Consider the following 26,217-nt stretch of genomic DNA (forward strand, 5'->3'; position numbering starts at 1 on the left):
CAGAAACATGCATTCACCACATGCATTTGTTTCTCTGCTGTGCAATTGGTTCTTGGTGTAAAAAAAAAAAAAAGAAAAAAAAAACTTAATTGAAAAAAAAATGTCATGAATGTTATTGTGAAAACGATCGTGATCGTTTTCACAATAACATTTTTCACTACAGGCAACTGCTACATTTTTTCAGTCTTTGTTAAAAAGAAAGTACTGTTGCTGCCTCTGTAGACATAGATCATTCCTGTTAGATGTTTCAACCAGAAACATTGATCGTATCAAAAAATAAAAAAGATGCACACATGTCATTTGGAGAGAAGGTAACACAGTCAATAAAAAAGTAGTTTTTGCTTTGTAGACTCACCAGCGCCCATGATGAGACCTGGAGCAGAGTCTTTGGTGTGGACAGTCCCGGAAACGTACGGGTTGTCTGCCCAGCGTAGGTGGAGGTGGAGGTGACACTCCGGCTGCAGAGCAGAAACATGTGCAGTGAATATAAAGTGAGGACAGGATGTGCTTATCATTTTCCAACACTATATACCACGATCCACCATAATATGCTGTTTCACAGCAGATTTGGGTCTTTTCTTTTCATTGCTATTCTGCAAATCATAATATGATACATTCTGTCAAAAATAACACTGAGGTATGCACATTATCTTGTTGTTAATTGTGCATTGTGGATGAACAGATTCAGTTTCCACAGAATTCCCTAATCTTCACACCTAGGTGCAGATTCTGCTTTGAGCTACTATTGGTCACAATGACAGAGACCCCCTTCTTCTCCTGGACTTCTGGGCCAAACAGCTGCTTAGAATGGCAAACTACATTTCAGCCAGATTATGTGTTTTCATCTTTCTATTGTTGAAGTGGTTTAGTATTGTAGAAGTGGTTTAAACAAGGATGCTTGTCCTCTGAGACCACAGCACAACAACATTCTTTTGACAGTCTTTAGGTAATTGGACTCTTGTGTACTTTATGTTTATTTATTCATTCATTCATTCATTCAGGATAGCCCCTTGAGATGAATCATCTCATTTTCGAGGGGGCCCTTCCAAAAAACGATACACATAATACAAAGTCAAACAAACAAAAAAAAAAAGAAATACAGTGAAACTCATTACAGGACTATTACATGCACACACACTCACACAGACACAGACAAGGCTCTCCTAACCCCAGCTAATCCACAATTAGCTAAATCTCAATTTAGTAATCGATTTAGTATTATCCATGCTTACAAATAGGAAACAGAAAGTTACAGACATATCAGTTTATACAATAAATATATAAGATACAACAATGATATGAATGAGAAAATGAATGAGAAATAAGAATGAAATAAATAATAATAATAATTAAAAAAAAAAAAACAGAAGAACAAGAGCAAAAAATCAGAAACAAGAACAAGGAGTTTGCAAATGGACTAGAAGAGATGCTTTGAAACCATGAAGAGAAGTAGTAGACCTAAGCTGGCATGGGAGATTGTTCCAATCAGACAGAGCTTTGAATTGAAATGAATGACGACCAGATTCTTTGGATATTCTATGAGTGCAGAAAAGTAGGTGATCCATATGTGTTAGGTTGTATTGTGTACTGTAAGGAATTAAAAATTGTTTAAGTATGAAAGAAAATTAAAGTGAATGCATTTAAAAATAAAAAATGACCAATGAAAAAATCTTTTGGCTTTTGGGGTTAACTAATTCAAAGATGCATAAAGAGTACAGTGATGAGTTCTATAGGAACATCTCAGCACAAATCTACAGAGCCTATTATAAAGCACAGTAATAAGACAAAGATTTTATTCTGTGGTGTTCTGATAGATAACGTTTGCATAGTTAAGAATAGGGAATATTAATTGTGTTACAATTCTTTTCAATTCTTTGTACCTGTAGTGTAGAACAATCAATGGAATGATACAGTAATTTCAAAGTGTCAGTGTAGGGTTTAAAGGATAACTGAGAGTCAAGCCAGAGGCCCAAGTATTTAAATTCAACTACATTTTCTATTGGTGCTCCATCCAGAAAATTTAAGGACCAGGCTTAAGATAGTAAATCAGATCTGGTACTGAAAAAAACATGCTATGAGATTTGTTCTTATTCAGGAGAAGCTTGTTTGATGAAAACCATTTTTGAACTGAGTTAAAATTTGATTGTAAGGAGTGCTGAATTTGTGAAATTTCAGGTTTAGAAGATTTAGTGGATAGTTGATTAAAAATATGTTTTTTCAAATATTTTTGCAATACTATTGATGATTGAAAGGGGTCTATAGTTGTTTATATCTTGGGAGTCACCACCTTCATGTAGAGGGGATACTCTGGTGCATTACCAAGATGAGGGAGTTTCACAGGTAGTCATAGGTAGATTACGTAAAGCAGACAGAGGAAATCATAAAACATAGAAGAAGTCAATTTAAAGAATTTAATCTCCAGCCCATCTGGACCACAACTGGTCCCAGAGCTTGAACAAAACAGGAGAGAGCCTGGAAAAAAGTCAGCGACGAAGATGGACTCTGTATTGCCCAGAAACAGCCGGCACACGGGTCCAAAAATGGCAGCAACTATCCGCTGCATTGTCAACATCCGTTGCCGTTCACTTCCGTTTAGGGTCACTTCCATAGTGTGTCACTTCTGTTGTGGCTTTTTTATTTGTGTTGTGGCTTTTGTATTTGTGTTGTGATTTTTGTATTTGGCCTGACACCACTGGGCCACCGTACATTTTAATCTTCCAAACACAAAAGACAATGGAGTGGTCACTAAAAGAGTTCGATAATACACCAGATTGAATAATTCTATCAGGATGGGTGACTAGTATCAAATAAAGAGGGAAGCTGAACTAGAGCACACCCTGGTGGGTTCAGTTATAAATTGTGTGAGATTTTCATTGAGAGAGGCCCGGTCTAGCTGGTTAGAATTTTCTCACTTGAGTGGTCTAAGGAGTTGAGGTCTATAGAAATTTCCAATAATTAATCTTTTATTCTCATGCCGAATTATCCTTATGACGAGACAGTCAGGCCCTGTGGTGAGCTGGCGAATTGTCCAGGGAGTACCCTGCCTTCGCCCTGAGACAAGGCTGGGATTGGCTCTAGCAGCAATATCCCGCGACCCCATGGAAAGGGATAAGCGGTTACGTTTAATGACATGACATGACATGACAATCAAAATACAATGGATTCTCAGTTGGTATGACTAGCTCTGAAGTCAGACTTGAAGAGATAGGTCAGAAGCTTAGGCGTAACATCAACTAGGGATGGGGGACATGCCCCCCTGTTAGATTCCGAGTTTTACCCTGTCCAGGAGGCAGTCGACCAGCTCTCCATTTAAAGGGTTATATCCCTAAACCTACAAGAGGTTGTTAAAAAATGGCAAATTAAATAGGGATTGCTTAAACTGGTGGTGAGAAGACTCGCCTCCCTTCTAACTGCCTGAATTCGAACGTCTACCCTGCTTCCTCTGGTTTGGCACCTGACATGAATAGCCCTTGAGTGGCCACCAACCATGCCTGTTATGGCATCTCTCCTCTAAATGACCTGTGCACTTGGTATGGAGCTAGGTTGGATTTTAAGGGCTTTTGGTAAACCCTAAGGGAATGTTTCAATTTGGTAGGCTAGAATAACATTTAAGAACCTTTAAGATATTATGCACACTTAACACCTAACTTTTACTTCCATCAAAGAAACATAAAATCAATGTCCACAACTTTAACTTTAACTATATTATGTAGGTTTTATTGCATAGATTTTAGCAAGGGCAAAGCATACAGCACAATACTTATTTCAATTAGTATTAATCATTATCAAAAATAGCCCTGCGATAGACTGGCGACCTGTCCAGGGTGTCCCCTGCCTTCGCCCTAAGTCAGCTGGGATAGGCTCCAGCCCCCCCGCGACCCTGCAGAGGATTAAGCGGCGTACATATAATGTGTACAGATGATGGATGGATGGATTATCAAAAATACTTATTGATAAATCACAATACTTTAAATAACCAATTAATCTAAAAGAGCTGAGGCCTGGAAAGAAATACTTAAATTTAGGTGAGATAGAGAGGGTCAGGTCTTTCCATGGCTTGCCTTTCCCTTCCTGCTGAAAGTTCAAGTCCTTGAAGCAAATCACAACCCTGGCCAAGGTCTCGTAACTCCCTCAAAGTCCAAACTTCACTCCAGCAGAGTGAATAAAAGCACTCCAGTATCCAAATTGTAATCCACAGCATGTTGGCAAAAAGGGTTAATCCGTTGTGCTCTTAATTCATTGGTCTGTTTCTGCTAAAGATTTCTTAAGGTTCTTTCTGTGATGTTTAGGCTGCTCACATTCCCTGTCTCAGGTGTTTCTTCAAGGCTTGAGCAAGTGGAAGAACAAACTTTAGTCCGTGCTCCTCAGGTTATATACACTTTTGGTTTGAACACTCGCTTGGTTTTGTGTCCTTATTAGGACATGTTTTCAGCATCTCTCCATTCACTGGTTGATAACCCCTTGATTGAGATTTCATAATGCTTCAATCTTGCTTTGGATGGTGGCACGGTTTTATGTCCTTATTAGGACATTTTCCCACCATCTCCCCGTTCAATGACTAATAGTCCCTTGATGATGGCTGACGATTTCATAATGATTTAACACACCTTGGCCATGGTCTGTGCCCGTGCCCAAAGCGCGATCAGATTTTGACACATCCTTTTGGCCTCACGTTGACCAGACCAGTTCTTTAACACTTTCTCATGACCTCAGCTCAACACTGTTTCTTTACTGATTTTCATTAGATCACTAAACTTAAATACATCATGGTCATATTAGACAGGGGTAAATGGATCTCAACTATTTTGACAGCCCCCACTTTCCAAAAACCTGTTTTTGTCCCCCCCCCACACTTTTATTTAAGCCAATGGAATGCAGTAGCTCTCGAGCATCCAATACTCAAACATTAGGTCCACTTGATTAATCTACCCGAGCATATACCGATGTGCCTATTTTACATTAATTAATTAACAGAGGATCAAATGTCTGACATCACACAACTATGGTCAATGCCGTGCACCTGGAATACTTGGAGGTCAGAAATCGGAAATTTCAACCAGGAAATTCTGACCCCCAACTTTTCTGTGACACAGAATTTGAGTGGTAACGTCGTTGTAGAGTTTTGTGATGAAACAAATTAAGCATTGTCTACAACAGCAAAATATGATGCTTTTCTTTAAAGGAAGAAAAGAGATGTGAGTTGGTTGATGAAAATGCTATAGTCACCAAGCCAGAATAGCGTCCTGTCTAGTTACCGTTATGTTACCCTGTTACCCTGATATGAGCTAGCTATTAACCTGCCTAACTTGTCACTGTCACTTTGAAAATATGGCAGAATTTGGGAATCTACCTACCATTGTGGCCAGTGGTTCAAAAAGTTAATTTCCCAAACTATTCTCATATCAGCGTTGATTAATTAAAATTTCATGTTGCTGCTTTCATTTCAGAAACCAGATGAGGTTGAGGCAGGGAGAAGCACTGAGTTGCAGATGGGTTATAGGCTCTGTATAAAGGGTTAGGTGATTCATGTTTATCAATAATGAGGGTAAGAAGTTAACGTGATAAGAAGTGAACACAGTTTAATCCAAAACTCATTCTTAACTTTCACATACTGTCAGTGATGCCATGAATGAATTGAATTGTTTATCAATTCCAAAGTGAAATATGTAAATGTTTTCTAATCAGTAACATTGAACAAAGCTACCCTCTGTTTTCTTGTATGATGCAAGGTGAGGAGAGACCTGAGGGAGCAGGCACAGGCAGAGAGGTGTAGGCAGACACAGGAAGAATTAATATAATGAATTATCTTATTATTAGAATTAATAGTTAACATAATCTTTGCCATGTTGTGACTTACAAATGGAACATTATCTGTTGACAGTTCCATAAATAATGTGCTATAGATTTATTAGCCCTATTTTTCAAAGTATAGCTTATATCCCACAGCATGTGATGTTCAGTAGGTTTGTAGGTTGAGTATGCAGAGAGGAAGACAGTTTTTTCTCATGTATATTTACTGACAGAATTTAAAACTAAGCATGATAGCCATGTTCATCCAAACTATTCCACAAAGGGCCGATGTGGCTGCAGGTTTTCTTTTCAACCAAGCAGCAGCACACCAGACCTGACTCATTTAATCAACTGATCTCAGTTTTCAGATAGTTGATTGGTTAAACTGTGTGCTCTTGACTGGTTGGAACAAAAACCTGCAGCCACATCGGCCCTTTGTGGAATAGTTTGGACATGCCTCTCATAATGTATTGCTTTTAAAGGTTTTCATCAATTTCACACAGCTGTCAGAGGTCCAACAACTCTGTATTTGATATGCATTGCCCCAAACCCATCCCTGGTCCTGAATTTCAGCTGTCTAAAAGTTGCTCTACTGAGCTCTCCTGACAGCAGTCTGTTTCTGTGCCTGCACCTTTAAATGCTAATGAGCTCCGTCTGTCAACACCTCTCTGGAGAGCCCTTCCTGCTAGTCACTCTCAGGGAGAGGATACCTCTTGTGCTACTGGTAGCATGTGGTAATGTTTAAGGTGAATGTATATTTAAATGTATTGATATGGCTCGCAGAGATTTTTTCGTTAAACCATACCACTTTGACCCAGAATCGAACCCAGAAGAGGCTCCTAAAGAGGTACAGACTTTGTGGCTGCAGCAGGACATGTCAGAATGGTTAGTGTGTCTGAATAATGTTAGTTTGTTCGTATGTGTTGTTACAGTTGCTACCATGTAGCTGATGTCTACCAGCTAGCGAAAGCTGTTTTTGTCTCCAACACAGACTCCAAACTCTTGGACACTGTTAGCATCGTCTCTGTCTCCAGTCTGCACGTTTCCAGACTTTTTACTGTGACAACCAAGCTCCATCGTAATATTATTAATATCAAACTCGCTTCAAACGCCATTGCATAGCGGACCGAGCTAACTAGTTAGCCAATTTCCAGCTGACTTCACCATACTTATTGGCAACTGTGAATACTATCAAACCATACTGACGGTACTTGTAGTGACCCTCATTAGTGAAGCAGTCCGATGTGAAGTGGTTAGCACATAAACATACAAGTTAACAAGAACCACCATGTTGTCGTTAAAAATGAAACACAACCACTGTCTCATATGTTGTTGTTACTTATGTTGATTTTTACAACCAACAACACAGCACTTTGCATGTCCAGCTCTGAGCGACGACATTGTGAAACACTGCTGTTTCACTGTTGGACAGACCGAACTTCACCTCGGGGATGAACGCCCGCCTCTCGGATATCTCTTATCACCGCACAGAGGAAGTCGGCCTATGATAATGACTCCTTTCCTTGCATAACGAAAGGAGCAGAATTTGAACAGCCTGTAGGAGTGCCGTTTTACCAGTGGGAGGGCTGCAGAGACCATGCAGGAATCGCTTGTTTGGACCAGCTTATATATGTAGAGACCAGAGAAAATGTGTTTTTCACAATATGGGACCTTTAAGTAGCTGGGAATATGATTAAAAGCATGTAGAAATGTATAAAATGATATTCAAATCAGACCCCCAATTTTGTGTCCCCCCCACTTTTCAAACCAATAAGTACGCCCTTAGTCAGAAATCTCCCTCCTCTAGAGCCCCTATCACTTCTGTATAGGACATAATTGTCAAGTTTAGCATCATTGTCAGGAATATTACTGTTCAACCAGGTTTCTGAGAAAGTGATTACATTATGTGGCAAATTCTGTATCTGTGATGAAGTTACTTGACTATCTCTTAGGGAGCTAAGTTCCATATACTGAGCTTCTAATGGCATGGTCACTTCTGATCTGCCTGATCAGCCAGTTTCTGTCTACTCAAAAGCCATGATTTGAAATTGAGAAAACTTCTCATTGCTTAGTATAACAATTTGACTTCTGACACCATTCATTGGCACTTGTGTTTCTAACCACAACCTGTAGACTATCCCTTACCATTACCACAATGGCTTCCTTGCATTTTTAAAAATTGCGTCCGTATAATATTCCTTTGTAATGTAATTTGTGCTACTGTGGGAAAATGGGTTGGATGTTGTGTAATTATGGCGGGTACAGGCGAGTGCAGGTTTGCAATATAAGACACACGCAGGACTCTTGCTCGTATTACCTTTGTTGTGATGCATTCACAGCCATGGCAATCTCATTTCAAGAGGAACACTACCTGTTTGTATGTTCTGCCTTATACAGTACTTTTAAACAGATTGTAGGCATTAATCATCATGATGAACTGCTTCTGTGCATATAAGAGACCATTATTCTCAGCCAGTCTCAGTCAGGTGGCAAGATAAGGGATACAGCCGAAAGCATTGCCTGATACAGAAACATATTAGATAGTGCATGTAGTATCTGGCTTTGTTCAGCTCAGTGACTTTTTATGTCAGCAAGCTGATGTGTATGATGCCAGCATTTGAAATAAAGCTGCGCCGCTGACTAATAGATGCAAAGACATGAATCGAGGTGAGCTGAATTTCTTTGCAAGGTGAGTATGAATGAGACCAGTGAGAAGAAGAGGTCAATATAGGAGTGAACAGCCATGTGTGTGTGTGTGTGTGAACAATGGTAAACAAGTCTCAAGCTTATACCCATGGCACCTCCACATGTGTTAACAGACTGGCGTGAGGGTTCAAATAAAGGATTGGACTAACTCTCCCTGTAAGGTGTGATGCACAGAAATCAGACTGATGGCACATTGCTCTTTGTCTTCTAGCATTCCATGGATGAGGGAGCAAGGCAAGGCTCTTGCACACAGTCCTAAAAGGACAACATTCATCCTTCCTGCTACTTACGTTGTGTTCACACATAAAAGCATGGAATCTCTGTATGTCTGTGTGTCTGTGTCTGTGTGCCTGAAATATCTCTGCAGATCAAGGTCAGACTGACCTGAGAGTTTCACCATGGCTGCTGCGTGGTTCAAGGGTGTGCAACACATTTGTTTGGACTACAATGATACCGTTAATAAATTATTTCAGAAATGCTTTACCAATTCCGCTAGCATAGTTAACCATAGCCATCATAGTCACGTGCGCACCAGAGCCACTCATTGCACACCATAGTCACGTGCGCACCAGAGCCAATCACTGCAGAGCCGACCCCCACAACATACCCTAAGAAACAAGTTAGTTACAAGATTTATACCTGCAGCGGCACAAGCTGGGCTGGGATTTTGACGGTGCTTGGGTCCTGTTCTGTGCATCTAAACTTACTGTTGTGGATTAATGAGACTAAACAAGCCCGGACCATGTTCATTCGGGTCTGAGGAGATCCGGATACGCGAGGACAACAAAGTGGAATCGGAATCTGTGGATGCTCATGTGTAGCTAGCTGCTAGCCCACTCCCACGCCCCACCTCCTGAGTTGACGGACGCGCTGGCACGTCCAAAACCAGACTTAGGGTAATAGTGTCAGCCAAACTTTTTCATGAACATTTCCGTCACGTTTGCTTTGTGTCTGTTGCAGGAAGGAACAGTAAAAACAGGCTTTGTCATGAAAGTTTCCGCAAGCAGCAAGTTTTGTTGCTGAGGAACAGGGGAAGTTGTGGGAGGGACGCTGGCGGTGATACAGAGACTGCTGAATGTGGAACAGCCAGGAATGAGCTGAAGAAACGCTTTAAACGCTGGGTGCAGGTGTATATTTTGGTAAATAACCGCCGGTTCCAAATAAATGTCGGGTCTAATTTATTTATATTTTTTCTAAAAATCAAGGAAGAAGAGGTGATGTGACGTTTTCCCTCTCTACCTTTTTCACGTATTGTGCTTGCTTTCTGTCAGTCAGTATCACATTGATGATGACCATGGCTCCAGTGTAGCAAAAAAAAAAAAAAAAAAAGTATTACATGCAGGGTTCCCCCCAGAAATTTTTAGTGTAGCGGCGCACCGTCGTCGGGGGGTTGCTACCATCGGACCGGGGGGGTAAAGACAGTAGATCAGACGGGGCGGCCACAGTTAGTCACTATCGTCGGACAGACAGATGGACGCTCGTCACCCTCACCCGCTACAAAGCAGCTAATATTGAAAATTAGTATAGCGGCTGTGCCACCGTTCCATTGTCTGGGGAGAACCCTGACATAAAATTATATGCAGAGGAAAATTCGGGAGGAGCAGCCACTAGACGTTTCTCTGTTGACCCCAAGAGAGTGAAAGATTGGCAAAAAAATAAAACTGAGCTTCTGCGTCTGTCCGAGGAGGACAGCAACAGGGCCAGGCTGCCTGGTGGAGGGAGGAAGAAGGCTAGCGAGGAGCTTGAGATAAACATGCAGGGTTGGGTTATCAGCTAACGGGCACACCACGAGAGAGTGTCCCATCAAATGATCAAAAATGAAAAAAAAAACAAAACTATACAGTCACACATGTGAGGTTGTGCTGAAAATAATGACGCCAAACAAGGCAAGGTAAATAGTTTTTAAGGTGAAATATAATGACAAAATTAAAAGTAGTCAACAACACCCAATTATATCCCTGACGTGCCACCTATAAACACAGCCTCATTTGGCCATCCATGAAAAAACTACTTAACCTCCCAGTTATGAACAAACTGATTGACCAGTCCCAATTGTGGAGTGCAGATACAGTGTGTTTGAAAATATGGTCTAGTAGCAGCAGTATTTAGTGTTTGCAGCCTTGGCGGTGGGCTTTACATCACCCTAAAATTATGTAAAAATTTTTTTAAAAAATTATGATGATTAACAGCCATTGAAGACTTTTGAGAAGTTTGTTTGGTATGTTAAAACCAAAATTTCAGACTCTGTCAGCCCCGTTATGGCATCAAAAACAAAATATGCAGACAGCAAAGCACTGCTAGCTGCCATGGATCTGGGAGACATTGAAATGACAGCGTTGTTTTTTGTCACAGAAATCAGCTAGAATGTTTTATGTATCAGAATGATTTTAAAATGCCATATCTCATATATTTCAACATGTAATATATCCTGCAGTGGGGATTTAGTAGCTCAGGAACTCCCTAACTCTATTCACCTTTTCACAAGCCCTATAATACCTTGCACAAATTCACACTATTCTACTATTACAAACTACATGTCTGTTTACTTCCTGTTGCAACTCTACATTAACATTTTACTCCTCCTTCCTTAGTGAGCACACTCCTTTGTCACCTTTAAGTTAGTTACTTCACCTGTTACAGGTTGCTTTTTGCATATCGTTAACAATAACTTCTATACTATGATCAATATGTACAAAACAAACTGTGAAATGGTAATCAAATAAGAAAAAAGCACTGTGAAGTTATCATACAGTTATAGACAAGGTTAACATTACTGTAGTCAACTCCCAGGCTAGTTCATTTACCTAATGTTGCACATCTTTTGCATTTACTAATGATGGAGTGTACTGTAGTATTTACTGTTTTATCTTTTTCTTTTATTTACCCTGGGTATAGTATTTACACTGAGTAGTACAACTTTGTCCTCATTACTTGGAATCGTGACAGTGCTTTTCTTCATTTTAGTGGTGAGCTAGGTAAGCAGACTGGCTAACCTCATTAGTAATTCTAAAACAAATTTTAAAAATATATAAACATAAAGTTATTTCTACTAAAAAGTACTGCAAAAAGTGAGACTGGAAGTGTAGGTAACATATGCTACTATAGAGTTGACACAGGAAGTAAACGGACATGCCCATTCTACAAGGAGAGATCATGAGTCTAATTTCCAGTTATTTCTATTACTGAACATGTGTTTGCAAGTGTTTGCAATACGCTACAGGTGTCTTCCCTCTTCTTAGAGATTTTTAGGGAATAAAAGCTGTGGTTGCAGACTGTCACACCTTAACAGACAATTTCATTTTGGAAAATAGGCTTATTCACTTTCCTGCTCAGAGATAAGGTTTTTTGTGAGTTATGAAGCATGCATGTGTCTGAATGACACTTCAGAGGTTGTCGGTAACATTAGATGAAGGGGGAAAAAAAAGGAACAAGGATTTTATGGGAGTCATTGCTTACAGCTTTGCAGGTGATAGGCTTGCCATTCATGTCAGTGGCAGGCGGGGCCAAGGGATCCCAGTCTCGTCCTTTATTATAGGTGATGAGAGTTGTCACTCTGCCATCGATCTTCTGATTGGCAAGGAAGACTCCTTTGATTCCACGGACCTGTGAATCACAGGGGATTTAAAACTAACGAGGGGAAACAGCAGTACAAGCAAGGAAAAATCAGTCAGTGAAGTGACTGTCGGCAGTGTCAGTTACTCAGTCATATGTGCCTAAGTTTACTAACATTAGCTCACAGTTGCCACTATAATCTGGTGGTCATACACAAGTCAGGCTGTAGCATTAAAACCCCTGTGGGTTGTGAAATGAAAAAGGGTGTATTTTATGAATTTAACTCTTCATTTGTAAGAAGAAGAATAAGGGATTTATTTTCCTTCTCTAAAATGTCCCATAGTCTAAACTTTAATTTAGTAGCTGGATCTTCACATTGTAATTTTTCTAACATTCGGATAGAATATGGGCTAAGGGGAAAATGTGGTCAGTTTATGTGTGGGTAGAATCCTTTTAAAGAGTCAAAAAATGAAACTGATGCAACTGGATCATAACTCTGCCATGGACTGCACAGCCACATTCAGAATGTTAACAAGAAGGTGCCCTTTAACTGTCAGTAATGCTTAAAGCCGATGCATGTTACTTGAAAGACTGAAGGGAAACCGACAGAAACTGCAGCACTTAGTGTAAAAGTTAACTAATTGAAATCAATACATGCTGCATGCTTTTTTGCGATTATAAGGCTGATAGTCATATAGTTACTATACGATAGTAATTCCTGAAGCTGAAACATTTAACAGTGAGAGGTTGGTGAAGCCTGTGCAGACAGACATTTAAAGAGAGCCAGGCAACCATGTTAGACATGTCTCCGTCTGCAGACTCCCACAGCTCCCTTTGCTATCTGTTATAGAGAATGGATGATAATAGAGTGAACCAAGGTAATTGTTTGAATCACAGTATGTGTGTTCTCTCTGGGCTTCTGGCTTCTCTCATTTCTGTCTGCAGTTCTTTATCTCTCAACCTCTGTTCAGCACTTCATCTCCTGGTGTCTCAAGTCTATCCATCCCCTTTATGTTGTTCACCTCTCTGTCTCTCTACAGCATGTGATGAGAGTGCAGCCTGGAGCAAGGGAAGAGAGAGGAAGAGGAAATTAGTTTTGAACTGAAGTTTTTGCCTCCATGGTTCATTGCCTCTTCTTCTTTTTCCCCCAACACTTCCTCTCTCCTTCTTTCTCCTCTGCACTTCTTGTCCTATCTCATCTAGAGACTTGTCATTTGGGCAGTTAACACCGAGTTTAAATAGTATTCTAGCAACTTGACTTGATAGAACATTAAAAAATAAGAGGAGGACAAGATAAGCACGCAAGTTTTGAGATCAGGCAAAGTCTGTTCACAGATGTCTTCATAACTTATGCAAGATTGCTTTCAGTCAGTGAAGACATCATTGCTTTGAGCATGTTAATTTAAGATCAATTCAGGCGGGAAGGAACCTGCAAATGTTTGGACACATGATTGTCGTGTCTGCTGTATGACTCGCCTTTTGCTAAACCTCTGCCCCATTGATTTCCCAATCATAGTTTAGTAACTATAACAAGGCACAACAGGTCAGTCACAGCTTTGGATTGTCCCGCATTCTAAGGGCTGAAGGACAAGCGACACCCTGGAACTGTTTGGAGGGTGATTTTTTTCGTTTGAAACCTTTCCCAAACAGAAACACAAGTGTAAGAGTGTATAATGAAATAAATACTGATCGCAGATTGCAATGGTTGCAGGAGAATAACACCGCCCATGTATAGATTGGTTTCTATAGACCTTGCTTTCTCTACACTATTTAGTTTGCTTGACTTTTCCTGCAAAAAACAAAACCAAAACAGGAAGAGGCATTATTTTCTCTGCTAGCTATCCCCAAGTAGTGTTAAAACTACTAGAACAACTACCAAAAGTCTATACTGCAAAGGAGACGGGCATTCAATCGGCTGGATGTATGGATCTGCATGGATGAACTAAGGAGTTGTCTACCAAGATACACAATACGACTAACCACCTGCAGGAGTTCTCTGTACATTGCAGAAACTATTCTTTTCCTCGCTTGTCACAACTAACACAAAGACTCAAGCATTTATAAGAAACCAACTGTTGTTGATGAAGTGGTATTTCTTAACCAGTTTCAAAGCAATTTGAGATAGCATGGTCATCTGAAACAAAGCCATCTACAGCAATAAAACAAAACAACAAAAAAATTATGCCTGCTTTATCCATTAAATATGGTTAAATGGTTTCATTTCTGGATGTGGCTACATTCGTGTGTGGAACCAGTACTTGACACTGATTTGCTGCTCTGAAGTAAATATGTGTCGAAATAGAGAGTCCCAAGAGGACAACTCGCATAGAACATTCATGTTCATCGAAACTCTAAGGGGCCTTTGCCCATGGCCATAAGCAATGTCCCTCAACCACCCCCATCTCACCTCTAGTACGTCGATGAGGACGCTCTCCTCTGGCTGCTTCGTGCTGCGAACATTTTCCAGGACAATGGAGTAGTAGACACCCTGAGGGTCTGACTGGTACAGGTTGTATGTGTCTGACTGGTACCATTCCTGCAGAGCGAGGAAGACCTGGTTCTCGTCTGTGCTCACTATCTGAACATCCTGTGGGGAGAGATGAAGGGATGGAGAGTGGAGAGAGAAGGAGAAGTGGGGGTGAATATTTTATGAGGATTGAAAGAACAGTAGAGGGAAGAGAAAACTAATGAAACTGAATGATTAAACAGATGATGACAATGCAGAGATCTTACAGAGAGAGAGATCATCAAAGTGAAAAAAATATGATGGGTAAGACATAAATGAAAGCAGCAAGTGTTGACAGGTGGAGAAAAAAAGAGAGAACAGAAAATGGTAAAAGCAGCAGAGTCTGATTCACAGGAAAGTTTGACAGTAATCTCACTGCGTGCAAAACAACATAATCCGATAATTACAGAGCCACAGAAACAAACTGGGGGAGATAAGGGAATGATTTACCTATCCAAAAACAGTTTTTGTCAGCTTTGAAAACTTGTTAAGTGTTCTTGTCAAAGCTTGTGAGCCTCTGATGCAGTGACTACATCACTCACAAAGGACTGTAACGTCGCCGAAAAAGAGTGACTCGGCATTTTCTCTGTGTTAGTGATTACATTAACATAACACACGAAGATAAACCCCTCAGCAGCGCTGTGCACCAATCTTTATAGTCATAGATGTACTATTTCTGAGTAACCCAACAAGCTGTCACAGTATGTCACAAGTAAAAAAAGGTAACTAAGTGGTACACATGGCTTTTCAGTCTAGAAAAGATTTTATTTATTTATTTATTTTTTTTATTGTTTACTGTTGATACTACTGATCTACTGATCCGCTTCATACTGGTGACCACTTGAAAAAGGGATAAAGCCGTAACAGATGATGTCATTACATGACCTGACATCCCAGAATGACTGCTGAAGCTGGGCGGAAGGCTGTGCAGAAGGAGCTGAGGAAGAAGATCAGAGAGCGAAAGAAGAGCTACAGGAGGAAGATGGTGGAGTCTGGAAAAGCCTTACAACCATCTTTTGGCAGAGGAAACCACACTCCCAGGCTGCGGGGGATCAGACACGGATGAACGACATGAACCTATTCTTCAATAGGTTTGACCAGACACCCACCCCTCCCCCTCATCTCTGCTTCCCCCCACCACCTCTCCCAAAGAGTCCAATCTGTCCCTCTCAATTCTCCAGGTGAGAAATCATCTGAGGAAGATGAGGGTGAAGAAGGCTGTGGGTCCTGACGGGATCAGCTCCAGGTTCCTCAAGTGCACCCTGTATACTGCAGATTTCTACCACCAATCACCCCACAGTCCTCTACAAAAGTTCTCTGACGACTCTGCTATTGTCAGCCTCATTGGGGATGGGGATGACAGAGCCTACAGAGAACTTATTAAGAACTTTGTGGACTGGTGCCCGCGGAACCATCTCCAGCTCAATGCTGGGAAGACTAAAGGGCTGGTGGTGGATTTCCACAGGCACAAACAACCCTGCACACAGGTAAACATCCTGGGAACGGACATTGAGATGGTGACATTTTACAAGTACCTTGGAGTTCACATGAACAATAAACTCGACTGGACTGATCGCACTGCAGCAACATATATATAGTGCAGGGGACACTCCTGACTTCTTTCTATGACTCTGTGGTGGCATCAGCCATTTTCTATGGAGTAGTGTGCTGGAGCAGCAGCATTTCAGCAGAAGGCATGGGGAGACTTATCAAAAAGGCCAGCTCCAACCTGGGATGCCATCTTAACAGGTGTTGTGCAGATGGTGGGAGAGAGCAGGATGATGGACAAGCTGTCATCACTGTTGGTGCAGGAGTCCCACCCCCAGCAGGTCACTTTCACATCACTGGGCAGCTCCTTCAGCAACAGGCTAATACACCCTAAGTGTGAAGGAGAGGTATCACAGGTCCTTCCTTTCTGTTGCTGTTAGACTGTATAACCAGCACTGCTCCTGATAGAGCTCACCCTGCACTCTGCACTGTGCAATACATCTATACATAACTCACTTCTGGTTTACACTTTCTGATCTATTTTGTTAATACCCATATTTATTATTTGTATTTGTAAATAACTGTTAATTTTGTACAATATCATGTTAACATGTACATACAAGTCTATTCTATTTCTTACCTTACTTACAGTGTTTATTTTTTGCTGTTGTTATTGTTCTTTTGTAATATTCTGTCCTTTAGCTGCTGTGGCAAACACATTTCTCCATTTGTGGAATAATAAAAGAACACTGATTCTGATTCTTGTAATCAGTGTTCTGAAAGAATGCAATCAATGCATTTTTTAAACTTTCATCAAATGTGTTCTACAAGCAGAAACTACATAAGGGTGTGAGCGCACAGATGACAGGAGTTAAAAAAGAAAAATAGAAAAACAAGGATTGAAAAAGTGTGCAATCCAATGGCAGAAAGATGTGGCACCATCATTAAACAGACAACAAGAGCAAAACTTTTTTCATAGGTTACCTGTATTTTCTGGTGATTTACTGGAGTCAGTGATGTTTGAGCTGGGGTACTACATTGCACTATAACTAAAGGAGCTAAATGTAGCATGATAAGGGCAAAGGGAAGACAAATGGTCGCTGGTAATTTCCATAGATGGCATTCCAAGCTGACTGTTTTGAAATGCCACCTGTCTGGCTTCATATGCATTGTCCCTCTGGCTAAAATCCTAACTTGAAATTGCAGGATACCTCTGCCAGTTTTCCTTTTATTGGTGCAATGTCACTGAGGGCCCTCTGAAACAAAAAACATCCATCCATCATTGTCAGGGCAGACATGTCTACAGTCTCCAGAGACAAGGGCCTCTGCTTGAAGTGAAATATCAGATCCTGGAAGCTTCCTAAGCGACTGTAACACTGCATGAAAAGTAAGCGGCACTGTAGATTGTCATGAATTGTCGTGAATTGTCGGAAATTGACGTGGGCCTTGCTTGGCACTTGTCCCCCCATAACCCCCCTCCTCCTAATTCTAGGGGAGGCTTTAACATGTAAATTAAAATGCTATAAGCTATATAAATGCAAATCAGGCTAGCAGGGGGAGTTTTACCCCAGGTGACCTTTTTCTAAAAGGTATTAACTTCATTTTAAGAAAATCTCTGGTATAAATAGATTGGGCTCAATATAGCCTAATTATAGACTCTTGAATTTTAGCTTTAATTGATTTATTTAGTATGAGTATGCTAAATTAATTACTGTGTATGTCATTAGCAATATTATGTAAAAAAGATACACAAAATGATTTATTTATTTTTTTCTCTCCTGGGACCAAGTTAAAGATAAAACGCCAGTTAGTAAGAAGTTAAAATGTGCATGAAATATTTTGAGATAAGTAAGATAAATATTTTCTGTTTAAAATGTGTGAATTTCTTGGGCTCTGAATGTTTAAAAGAAATTAAAGTAATTGTTATTACGTGTGAGAGTTCATGACCTTTAAGAGATTTTACACTTAAGGGTTGACTGGCATGTGAAGAAGAAGAAGAAGAAGCCGAGAGTCAATGGCGTCAAGCATCTAATAGTGGACTGTGTGTCTCGTCAGTGTCATGATTTTTTTTTTCCAACTTTATTTATCATCAAATAGTATGAACAAGTGAAAAAGGAACAAAAAAACAAAACAAAGTGGCAGACATTCCTAGACATGACAAAGGCACACATCGAAATGATATAAGGACAAATATTACCAAATTATTTTAAGAAATACAGAAATGACAAAATAATTAAGTGTATAAATTAAATACATAGGTCACATTCAAATGGCAGACAACTTCAATGAATGTAATTTGAATAAAATTCAATACCTAACTGTAGTTTTAGCGAAAAGAAAATTTTCCAAATCTTTCCAAATGGTGATACAAAATAGACACTTAAATGGATGATACTATCTTTTTTTTTACAAAAGGTACAGCTGTCTGTCATGTCTCCTGTTGTGTTGTCCTTGTATCTGGTTTTTGGTTTTTGGTTTTGATTTCATGTCCTTTTTTTCTATGTCTTGTTGTGTTATGTGTTTTGTTTTTTCCTTGTCTTGTGTCTCATGTTCTGATTTTTCCATGCCCTCATGTGTCCTTTAAGTTCTCCTGTGTTCTCCCCTCTGGCTCCCTCTGTCTGTTGTCTTGTTCCCTCCTGGTCTGTTCCTCTGTGCTCCTCCCCCTCATTATCACACCTGGCTTCCTTCCTCCTCTCTCCTCACCTGTTCCTCGTCATGTCATTAGTGTCTGTGTATTTAGTCTCTGTGTTCCCCTCCCTCCTTGTCTGGTCATTGTTTTCTGTTTGCTCCTGTCCATGCTCCTGTCCAGTTTGGTATGTTTTGGTTTTGAGTTTTCAATGTTTTGAGTTGAATTTTGATTTGTACTTTGTCTTGTTCTTGTTTGCTACTTTGCCTTTTGCCCTGTTTTTTCTGCTTTTGGTTTTTGTAATAGCTTTCATTAAAGCTCGCCTTTTGTTTCCCTGATCCTGCCTCCGTTTACTGCGTTTGGGTCCACTTCCCCTTCCATAGTCTTCCCTTTTTAACCCAACCCTGACACTGTCATCAGTGTCGGAAAATTCGGAGATGTATGCATTAGTAGGATAGATGTTATGTAATAGCTTGAGATGTAATTCTCTAAATTTGTTAGAAATTAAAAATTTAAATGGGACAAGCCAAGCTCTACTCCAGTTTATATCACTGAAGAGGGAGATCCAATAAGTCTTCCCATGAGGGGTTATTTTCCTTTTGCTATAAAAGCATCTTCTAATATGTTTATTGGTACATATGTAACTAATAAATTGGATTATATCTAAGTAAAGTGTCTGTTGATGGTTAATAACCTTGTGTAGAATACTACAGCATTTCATTAGCTCTTTCAAACCACTGGAGATATAACTAACTATAAATCTATATTCCTTGGGTTTGATAGGAAACCTTTTTTTGTAGAAACATCTCATATGACACCATATGACCTTCTTTGTTAAAAAGATCCTTTAAAAGTATTATGCTTTTTTCAACCCAGTTTTGACAGTAGAGGGACTTATTTCCTTTAGTAATATACTCATTATTCCAAATTATTGTTTTATGTGGAGAAAAATTATGTGAGTAACATAATTTCCATGCTAATAAAGCCTGTGATAGAATTTTGATAGACTGAGGGGAAGTCTGGAAACATTATAATTACATCTTAACAGAAAATGAAGACCTCCTACTTCTTTAACTATGTTGCGAGGAATAAAATACCATATTGAGTCAGGAGCTCTCGAACGCTCTTTCACCCATTTCAATTTAAATGTGTAATTTAAATCCTTAAAGTCCAAATGTTCGAAGCCACCTTCTTCCCTGGATCCAGACATGATTTACTTCCTCAGTTAATGGTGTTTGTTCTTCCATACAAAGTTGATGAAAATGTTATTTATGTCTTTGCAGGTTGAGTCCAAGACAGTGAGGGAGGGAGCAGGATTGACAAAACATGAAACTCCTTCAGCTTTAATTAACAAAATTCTTCCTATGATGAAAAGGTCTCTTTGTAGCCACATGTTTAAGTTGGATTAGGTTTTGTGTAGTTTTGAGGAGAAGTTGAGAAGCTGTCATTCCATTGGGTCCTTATAAACATGAATTCCAAGGTATTTAACACAGTTTTTAACAGATATGTTATGCAAGCTTTTGTCCTCAGTTTGAAATGAACACAGAATTTCACACTTGGATTTGTTTTGTTTTAGGCCCAATGCAGTCTACTAGAGATATAGCATGTTCAATATGTTGATTATCCCTTAAAAATAAAGCTGTGTCATCCGCCAATTGAGTTATTTTTATCTCTTTACCAAAAATAGATAAACCTTTAAGAACAGGATTATGGAGAATGTGCAATGACAGTAATTCAACAACAATCAAAAATAAAAAGGTGAGATGGGATAACCTTGACAAACAGATCTCATGACAGGGAATCTTTGTGTAGTATACGGGTATAACAAAACACTGCTGTCATTATTCTTATAAAACATTTCTACTGTTCAAACAAAATTTGGACCAAAACCAAAGAGTTGGAGTGCTTTGTATAAGAAGTTGTGTTCTACAGTATCCAATGCCTTGTAGTAATCGAGAAAAACTTCAAGGGATTCAGATTCAATATAGTCAGAGTAATCCAAAAAGGTCAGAACAAGAACAAGTCTTATGTTAGAGCTTATGTGACAGTTGGTCATAAACCCGGTTTGAGTTTCACCTATAATCTCATTAAGACCTCTTTTTAAGCGTTTGACAAAAATTAAAGAGAAAATCTTATAATCACAGTTTAAATGTGTGATGGGTCTCCAGTTTTCAATTAGTAAGTGGTCTTTCTCTGGTTTGGGGATCAGGGTTATCAAGCCCTGTTTCATAGTTGTTGACATTTCTTTCTTAGCCAGACATTCATGAAATAATTCTACTAAAGGGTTTTCTATTATCTTCCAGGAGTAAAGATAAAATTCAACAGGAATCCCATCTATGTCAGGCGACTTCCCTTTACAAATAGATTTAATAACCTCTAAAATTTCAAGTTTTGTAATGGGTTCCTCACAATCTTTTGAAGCTGTGCAGAGATAGAGGGAGTGAATGATTGAATTAAACTAAATACAAATCTCACAATCATTGATTTGAAAGTTAGACTTGTAAATATTACTATAAAAGGAGCAGACATATTTTGAGATACCTGAGGGGCTGGTAGTTATGTTATCATTAATTTTGAGAGAAATTATATTATTTCTTTTGCGGTTTCGTTTCTCTAAAGCAAAAAAAAAAAAAATAACTGGAATTTTTCTCTCCCTGCTCCAGCCATTTTGCTGTGGATCTTATAAATGCACCCTTAACCATATCAATATATAAGTTTTCTTATGTCTTAATCTTTTCATTCTAATTTGTTCTTCCTCTGATAGGGAAGTTTTCTGTAGTAAGAAATGAAGTTCATTAATGATACTGATTTCAGCTAAGCTGCCCGGACCCTATTGTATTCCTAGGAATTCTTCTTTCTTTCTTCCGAGGAAGTCATAATATTGCAAAAACTCACCAAACTTTACAGAAATGTCCGGCCCCATGCCAGATTTACGTAATTCCAAGGACGTGTCAATATTCCTCCTGGGAGGAGGCACAATAAGTGTTTAAATTTTAAAAACTTTAAAAATACCTACAAAATCAACAGTACATGCTACAGTTTTAAAACTTTCACCAAACTGTAGCCCCAATACTGCTGAAAGTTTAGTCTACTTAAACTCATTACAAATTATGAAGTCCATCACTCAGTTTTTTTCAAAGCCTGTAAAACTTACAAAACTCTCCTCCCACAATTTTTGCTCAATTGTCACCAAACTTGCTAGAGAGCATCTTCAGACAGTCCTCCACAAAACCTGTTTCTTGGATTTTTGATTTGTCAAAAATTAAGACTACAGTGCATCAAAGTGTTTGACTGTATGTCAAACAATTTGATGCTAAATACATTTTCAATCTTCCTGAAAAAAATTGAGAATACTTTGGAGTCATGGTTGATGAAGTTTGGCAAATATCAGAATTTTATCTCAAAAACTGAATTTTTGCGAACATTTTTGAATTCTGCTCTTATGGGAACAACTGGAGTCAATGTAACAGTGGCATTTTTAAACATCATATTTTCTCAATCAAGCAAAACACTCAGATTTTCGTTCAGGTAACAAAATTTCTGACATTTTGACCATTTTTGAAATCTGCCTTGACAACAGCTGCTGGACAGTGACTCCCTGAGTCGACAAATGAAGCTACACAGCAGGTCTCAATTCCAGCCAATTAGCTCAGTGAGTTAGGAGCTGGTTCTTGGTGTCAGGGGTTGTGGGTTTGAGACCCAGCAAGGATGATGATGACAGATCAAAATGTCAGATATCCTAACATAAAACACAGGACAATTGTGCTGATGGTGGCATCACAGCAAGCCTCTAAATTAAATAAAACCAAGTAGCTTGGACCGGACCATGGGTGAAAGCTAACCAGATTTTGCAAAAAGGTCCAGTCTCATGCCAGATTCCCTAAGCTATAAACCCAAGCCAAAAGTTCTGATGGTGGCGCTACAGCAAGCATCTAAAGTTCAAAACATTGAAAATTCATAACAAATCAACCTGCTAGAACTTCAGACTTTCATCAAAATGTAGCCCTAATACTAAAGAAACTTTTGTACATTTGAATCTATTAAAAAATATGAAGTCCATCACTCATGTTTGACTGTGAACACTACTGTAAACATATGCCTGCAAACTGATAAATATATCTTCAGTGTTCATGAAAAAAAATGAACATTTTTTAGAGTCATGGTAGATGATGTTTGACACATATCTGAATTTTACCTAAATTTTATTTATTTATCTATTTTTAATTTACTTTTTTGAGAACATTTTGAATTCTGCTCTCATGTGAATAATTGCAGTCAATGCAAGCAGCATCAGTTATTCACTTATGGAGCAAATCAATCATTAAAAAAAAAATAAAAAAAAATAAAAAAAATTACCAACATCTCCATGCTGCAATATGTGTATTTTCAGATGTTTGTCTTGAAAACTGATTTTTTTTTTTTTTTTTACAGTGGTTTCAAATCTGCCTGCACAACAGTGAATGGCTTACTCAATTTGTGAAGTCACTGTTGTATTGTTACTTGCCAATTAGCTCAGAGCAATAGATGACAGTCTTTGGTTCCAGAAGTTGTGAGTTCAAGACTCAAATGGTCCAAAATGAACATTGTTGTCAACTGTCTTGTCTTCCCATTCTCCTGTTTGTTGCTCAGAATTGCCTAAAAAAAAAAAATGGCCCAATTTTCTTTGGCATGCACTGCTTGTTCCCTACATTTGAATTTAAAATATTTCCACCTTTGAGTTTGACGAGAATCACTGTTACCAAAGATCTGTTTTGCGGTTTTGTTCACTAAATTGCAAAATATATAATCTATGAGCAGATTAATATTTAATTTCCAGTAACCACAAAGATTATTGTTTTTTTGCTTAGCGGCAATTAGATGAATAGTAATTAAATTATGATCTGATAAGGGAGCATATTCATGAGAGGTTTCTGAAACAAAATGAGGGAGATATAAACCATACATAGTATCTTGATTGCAAAGATCTGTTAACATTGCTCCAAGTAAATTCTTTTGTGTCAGGATTTAAGAAATGCCAGATGTCAACAACAGAGAGTCATTCAGAAATAAAGGGTGAGCATTTAAACCTTGAGTTTTGAGTTGTTCTTGCAGGTATTCTATCTATGAGATCATTTGGTGCATCATTAAAATCACCACCGATTATAATGTGTGCTTCCTTGTATTTGTTTTTAAGATCAACTGGTTTGTCAGAAAGTTGTGTAAACATAATCTTGGCTTGAGCTGGGTAATTATGGCTAATCTAAATTACACACTAAGAAGTAGGAGTTATTCAGTTTGAGTATCAACACAAACCATCTGCCCTCATCTGACTTAAAAGATTAAATTATGTCACCATTAAATTTGTTAAGAAAGATGGCGACACCTGCAGACTGTTGGGAGAAGTGACAAAAGTAGCCCTGATCACCACATTGAGATTTCCAAAATGTAACATCACTGTCAACTGAATTAGTCTCTTGTAAGAATATTAAATGAGCATTTTTTCATTCACAAAAAAAGATTGACTTCCTTTTGGTCATATCACGAATGCCATTAACATTAAGAGATATTATTTTCAAAGAATTAAAATAGTCTACCATGAGAAGAAAGAAAGAAAGCAAAAATTGAATTGGATGTCTGTGAATGCTCCTCAGTGGCAAAGCACTAGGGGTGGATGAGATCCGCCCTGAGTACCTCAAGTCTCTGGATGTTGTGGGGCTGTCTTGGTTGACATGTCTCTGCAACATTGCATGGCAGTCGGGGACAGTGCCTCTGGACGGGCAGACCGGGGTGGTGGTCCCCCTATTTAAAAAGGGGGACCAGAGGGTGTGTTCCAACTATCGGGGGATCACATTCCTCAGCCTCCCTGGGAAAGTCTATTCCAGGGTACTGGAGAGGAGAATTCGGCCGATAGTCGAACTTTGGATCCAGGAGGGACAATGCGGTTTTCGTCCGGGCCGCGGAACACTGGACCAGCTCCATACCCTCCGCAGGGTGCTCATGGGAGTTTGCCCAACCAGTCCACATGTGTTTTGTGGACTTGGAGAAAGCAATCAACCATGTCCCTCGTGGCATTCTGTGGGAGGTGCTCCGGGAGTACGGGGTCGGAGGCCCTCTGTTAAGGGGCGTACGGTCCCTGTACGACCGGAGCAGGAGCTTGGTTCACATTGCTGGCAGTAAGTCAGACCTGTTTCCAGTGCATTTGGAGATAATTTTTTGAAATGGGTGGAACTTTTATATGCAAAGCCAGAGGCTTCAGTAATTACTCATCCGACCCGTTTTTCGTTTCGTTTTCTTTACGCTTATCCGTGAGGGTCGCGGGATGTTGCCGTTTCCCCCTGAGGGGCTGCGGGGCTTACTGGGGCCAAATCCAGTTTACACAATGGGCACTCACCCTGGATGAGTTGCCAACTCATCGCAGGACCCTTACTGATGGCATCTGCACATCAGGAGCAACTTTGGGGTTCAGGGATACTTCAAGGATACTTCGACATGTAGCCCAGCTCCGCCCAGGGGAGCCGGGATTTGAACTGGTGACCTTCTGATCACCAGTCCACCAGCTCTACCCTGAGCCACCCGATCTATATATATATATATAGATGTCTACCTGGATAGCTAAGAAAACCTGGGAGAAGTGTCTTTGCAATGCTAGCAGGCGTTCAATACATTTCAGACATATATTAATCCAATTCAAGGCCATTCATAGACTACATTATACAAAATCAAGATTGCATAAGATGTATCCAGCTGTATCTCCTTTATGTGGTAAATGCTCCACTCTTTGTGGTCATGTCCAAAAATTCAGCCATTCAAGGAGAAAATATTTGACTTTCTGTCCAATAATAAGTGTTATGGGGGCCACACTTAATAAAGCTGATACATTTCAATCTCAAGCAATTTTATTTATTAGGGTATTGGCAAAAAAGGCTATTCTTAAGATGTGGAAAGAGGAGTCGGTGCCCACTTTTGAGTGGCTGAGGGAACTGAGCAGTGTATTACATCTGGAAGAGCTCAGATATCATTTAAACAAGAAGCCTGAGTTATTTACAAAAAAATTGAATCCAGTTAAAAGTTTTATGAGTAGCAATGTTTGATAAATCTTATGATTTACCTGTTATTTCTGTTTTCCAATTATCTCTTTGTTTTGTTTGTTTGCCTGTAGCTACCTTTTTCCTTGATAACTACTTGAACTCAGTTCGACATTCTGAGAATTTTGCTTATACAGTGATTGAGGGGTGGGGGTATTCTGCCAGCATAATTTCTGTTTAATTTATACACATTTGTGCATAAAGTGCAAATATGGTTAGTTAAATAACTTTATTTGAACTACAAATTACAGAACCAGCTGTTTGAATGTTGCTGTAAAATTGTTTACCCTTTTGTGGAAAAAACAATAAAGGCATGTTTAAAAAAAAATAAAAAATTAAAAGTTACCTTACTTCCAGAGGTTCACACACACTTCGTCATGTTCTCAGTATCAAGTCCCTTGGTCCCTTTTTAGAATCTTGCATGAACTTCTCCGTCTCCTGCTGTCTCAGAATGTTTTCTTTTGTCCCTTTCATATAAAAATCAG

General features: G+C 39.3%; 1 protein-coding gene across 9 annotated transcripts in view; it reads right to left on the reverse strand.

Moving 5' to 3' along the window:
• Window positions 1-26,217, reverse strand: part of sorcs2 (sortilin-related VPS10 domain containing receptor 2) — a 534,678-nt gene that overhangs the window by 39,984 nt on the left and 468,477 nt on the right. For all 9 annotated transcript variants that reach the window (XM_037111616.1, XM_037111617.1, XM_037111611.1 and 6 more), the window contains 3 exons: window positions 14,456-14,635; window positions 11,953-12,099; window positions 356-458 (listed from right to left, as the gene is read on the reverse strand). In XM_037111616.1, the coding sequence (XP_036967511.1) occupies window positions 356-458; window positions 11,953-12,099; window positions 14,456-14,635 (430 nt within the window). The remainder of the gene's footprint in view (window positions 1-355; window positions 459-11,952; window positions 12,100-14,455; window positions 14,636-26,217) is intronic.

Source organism: Acanthopagrus latus, chromosome 10 (genome assembly GCF_904848185.1).
Source record: "Acanthopagrus latus isolate v.2019 chromosome 10, fAcaLat1.1, whole genome shotgun sequence".
Taxonomy (NCBI): Eukaryota; Metazoa; Chordata; class Actinopteri; order Spariformes; family Sparidae; genus Acanthopagrus; species Acanthopagrus latus.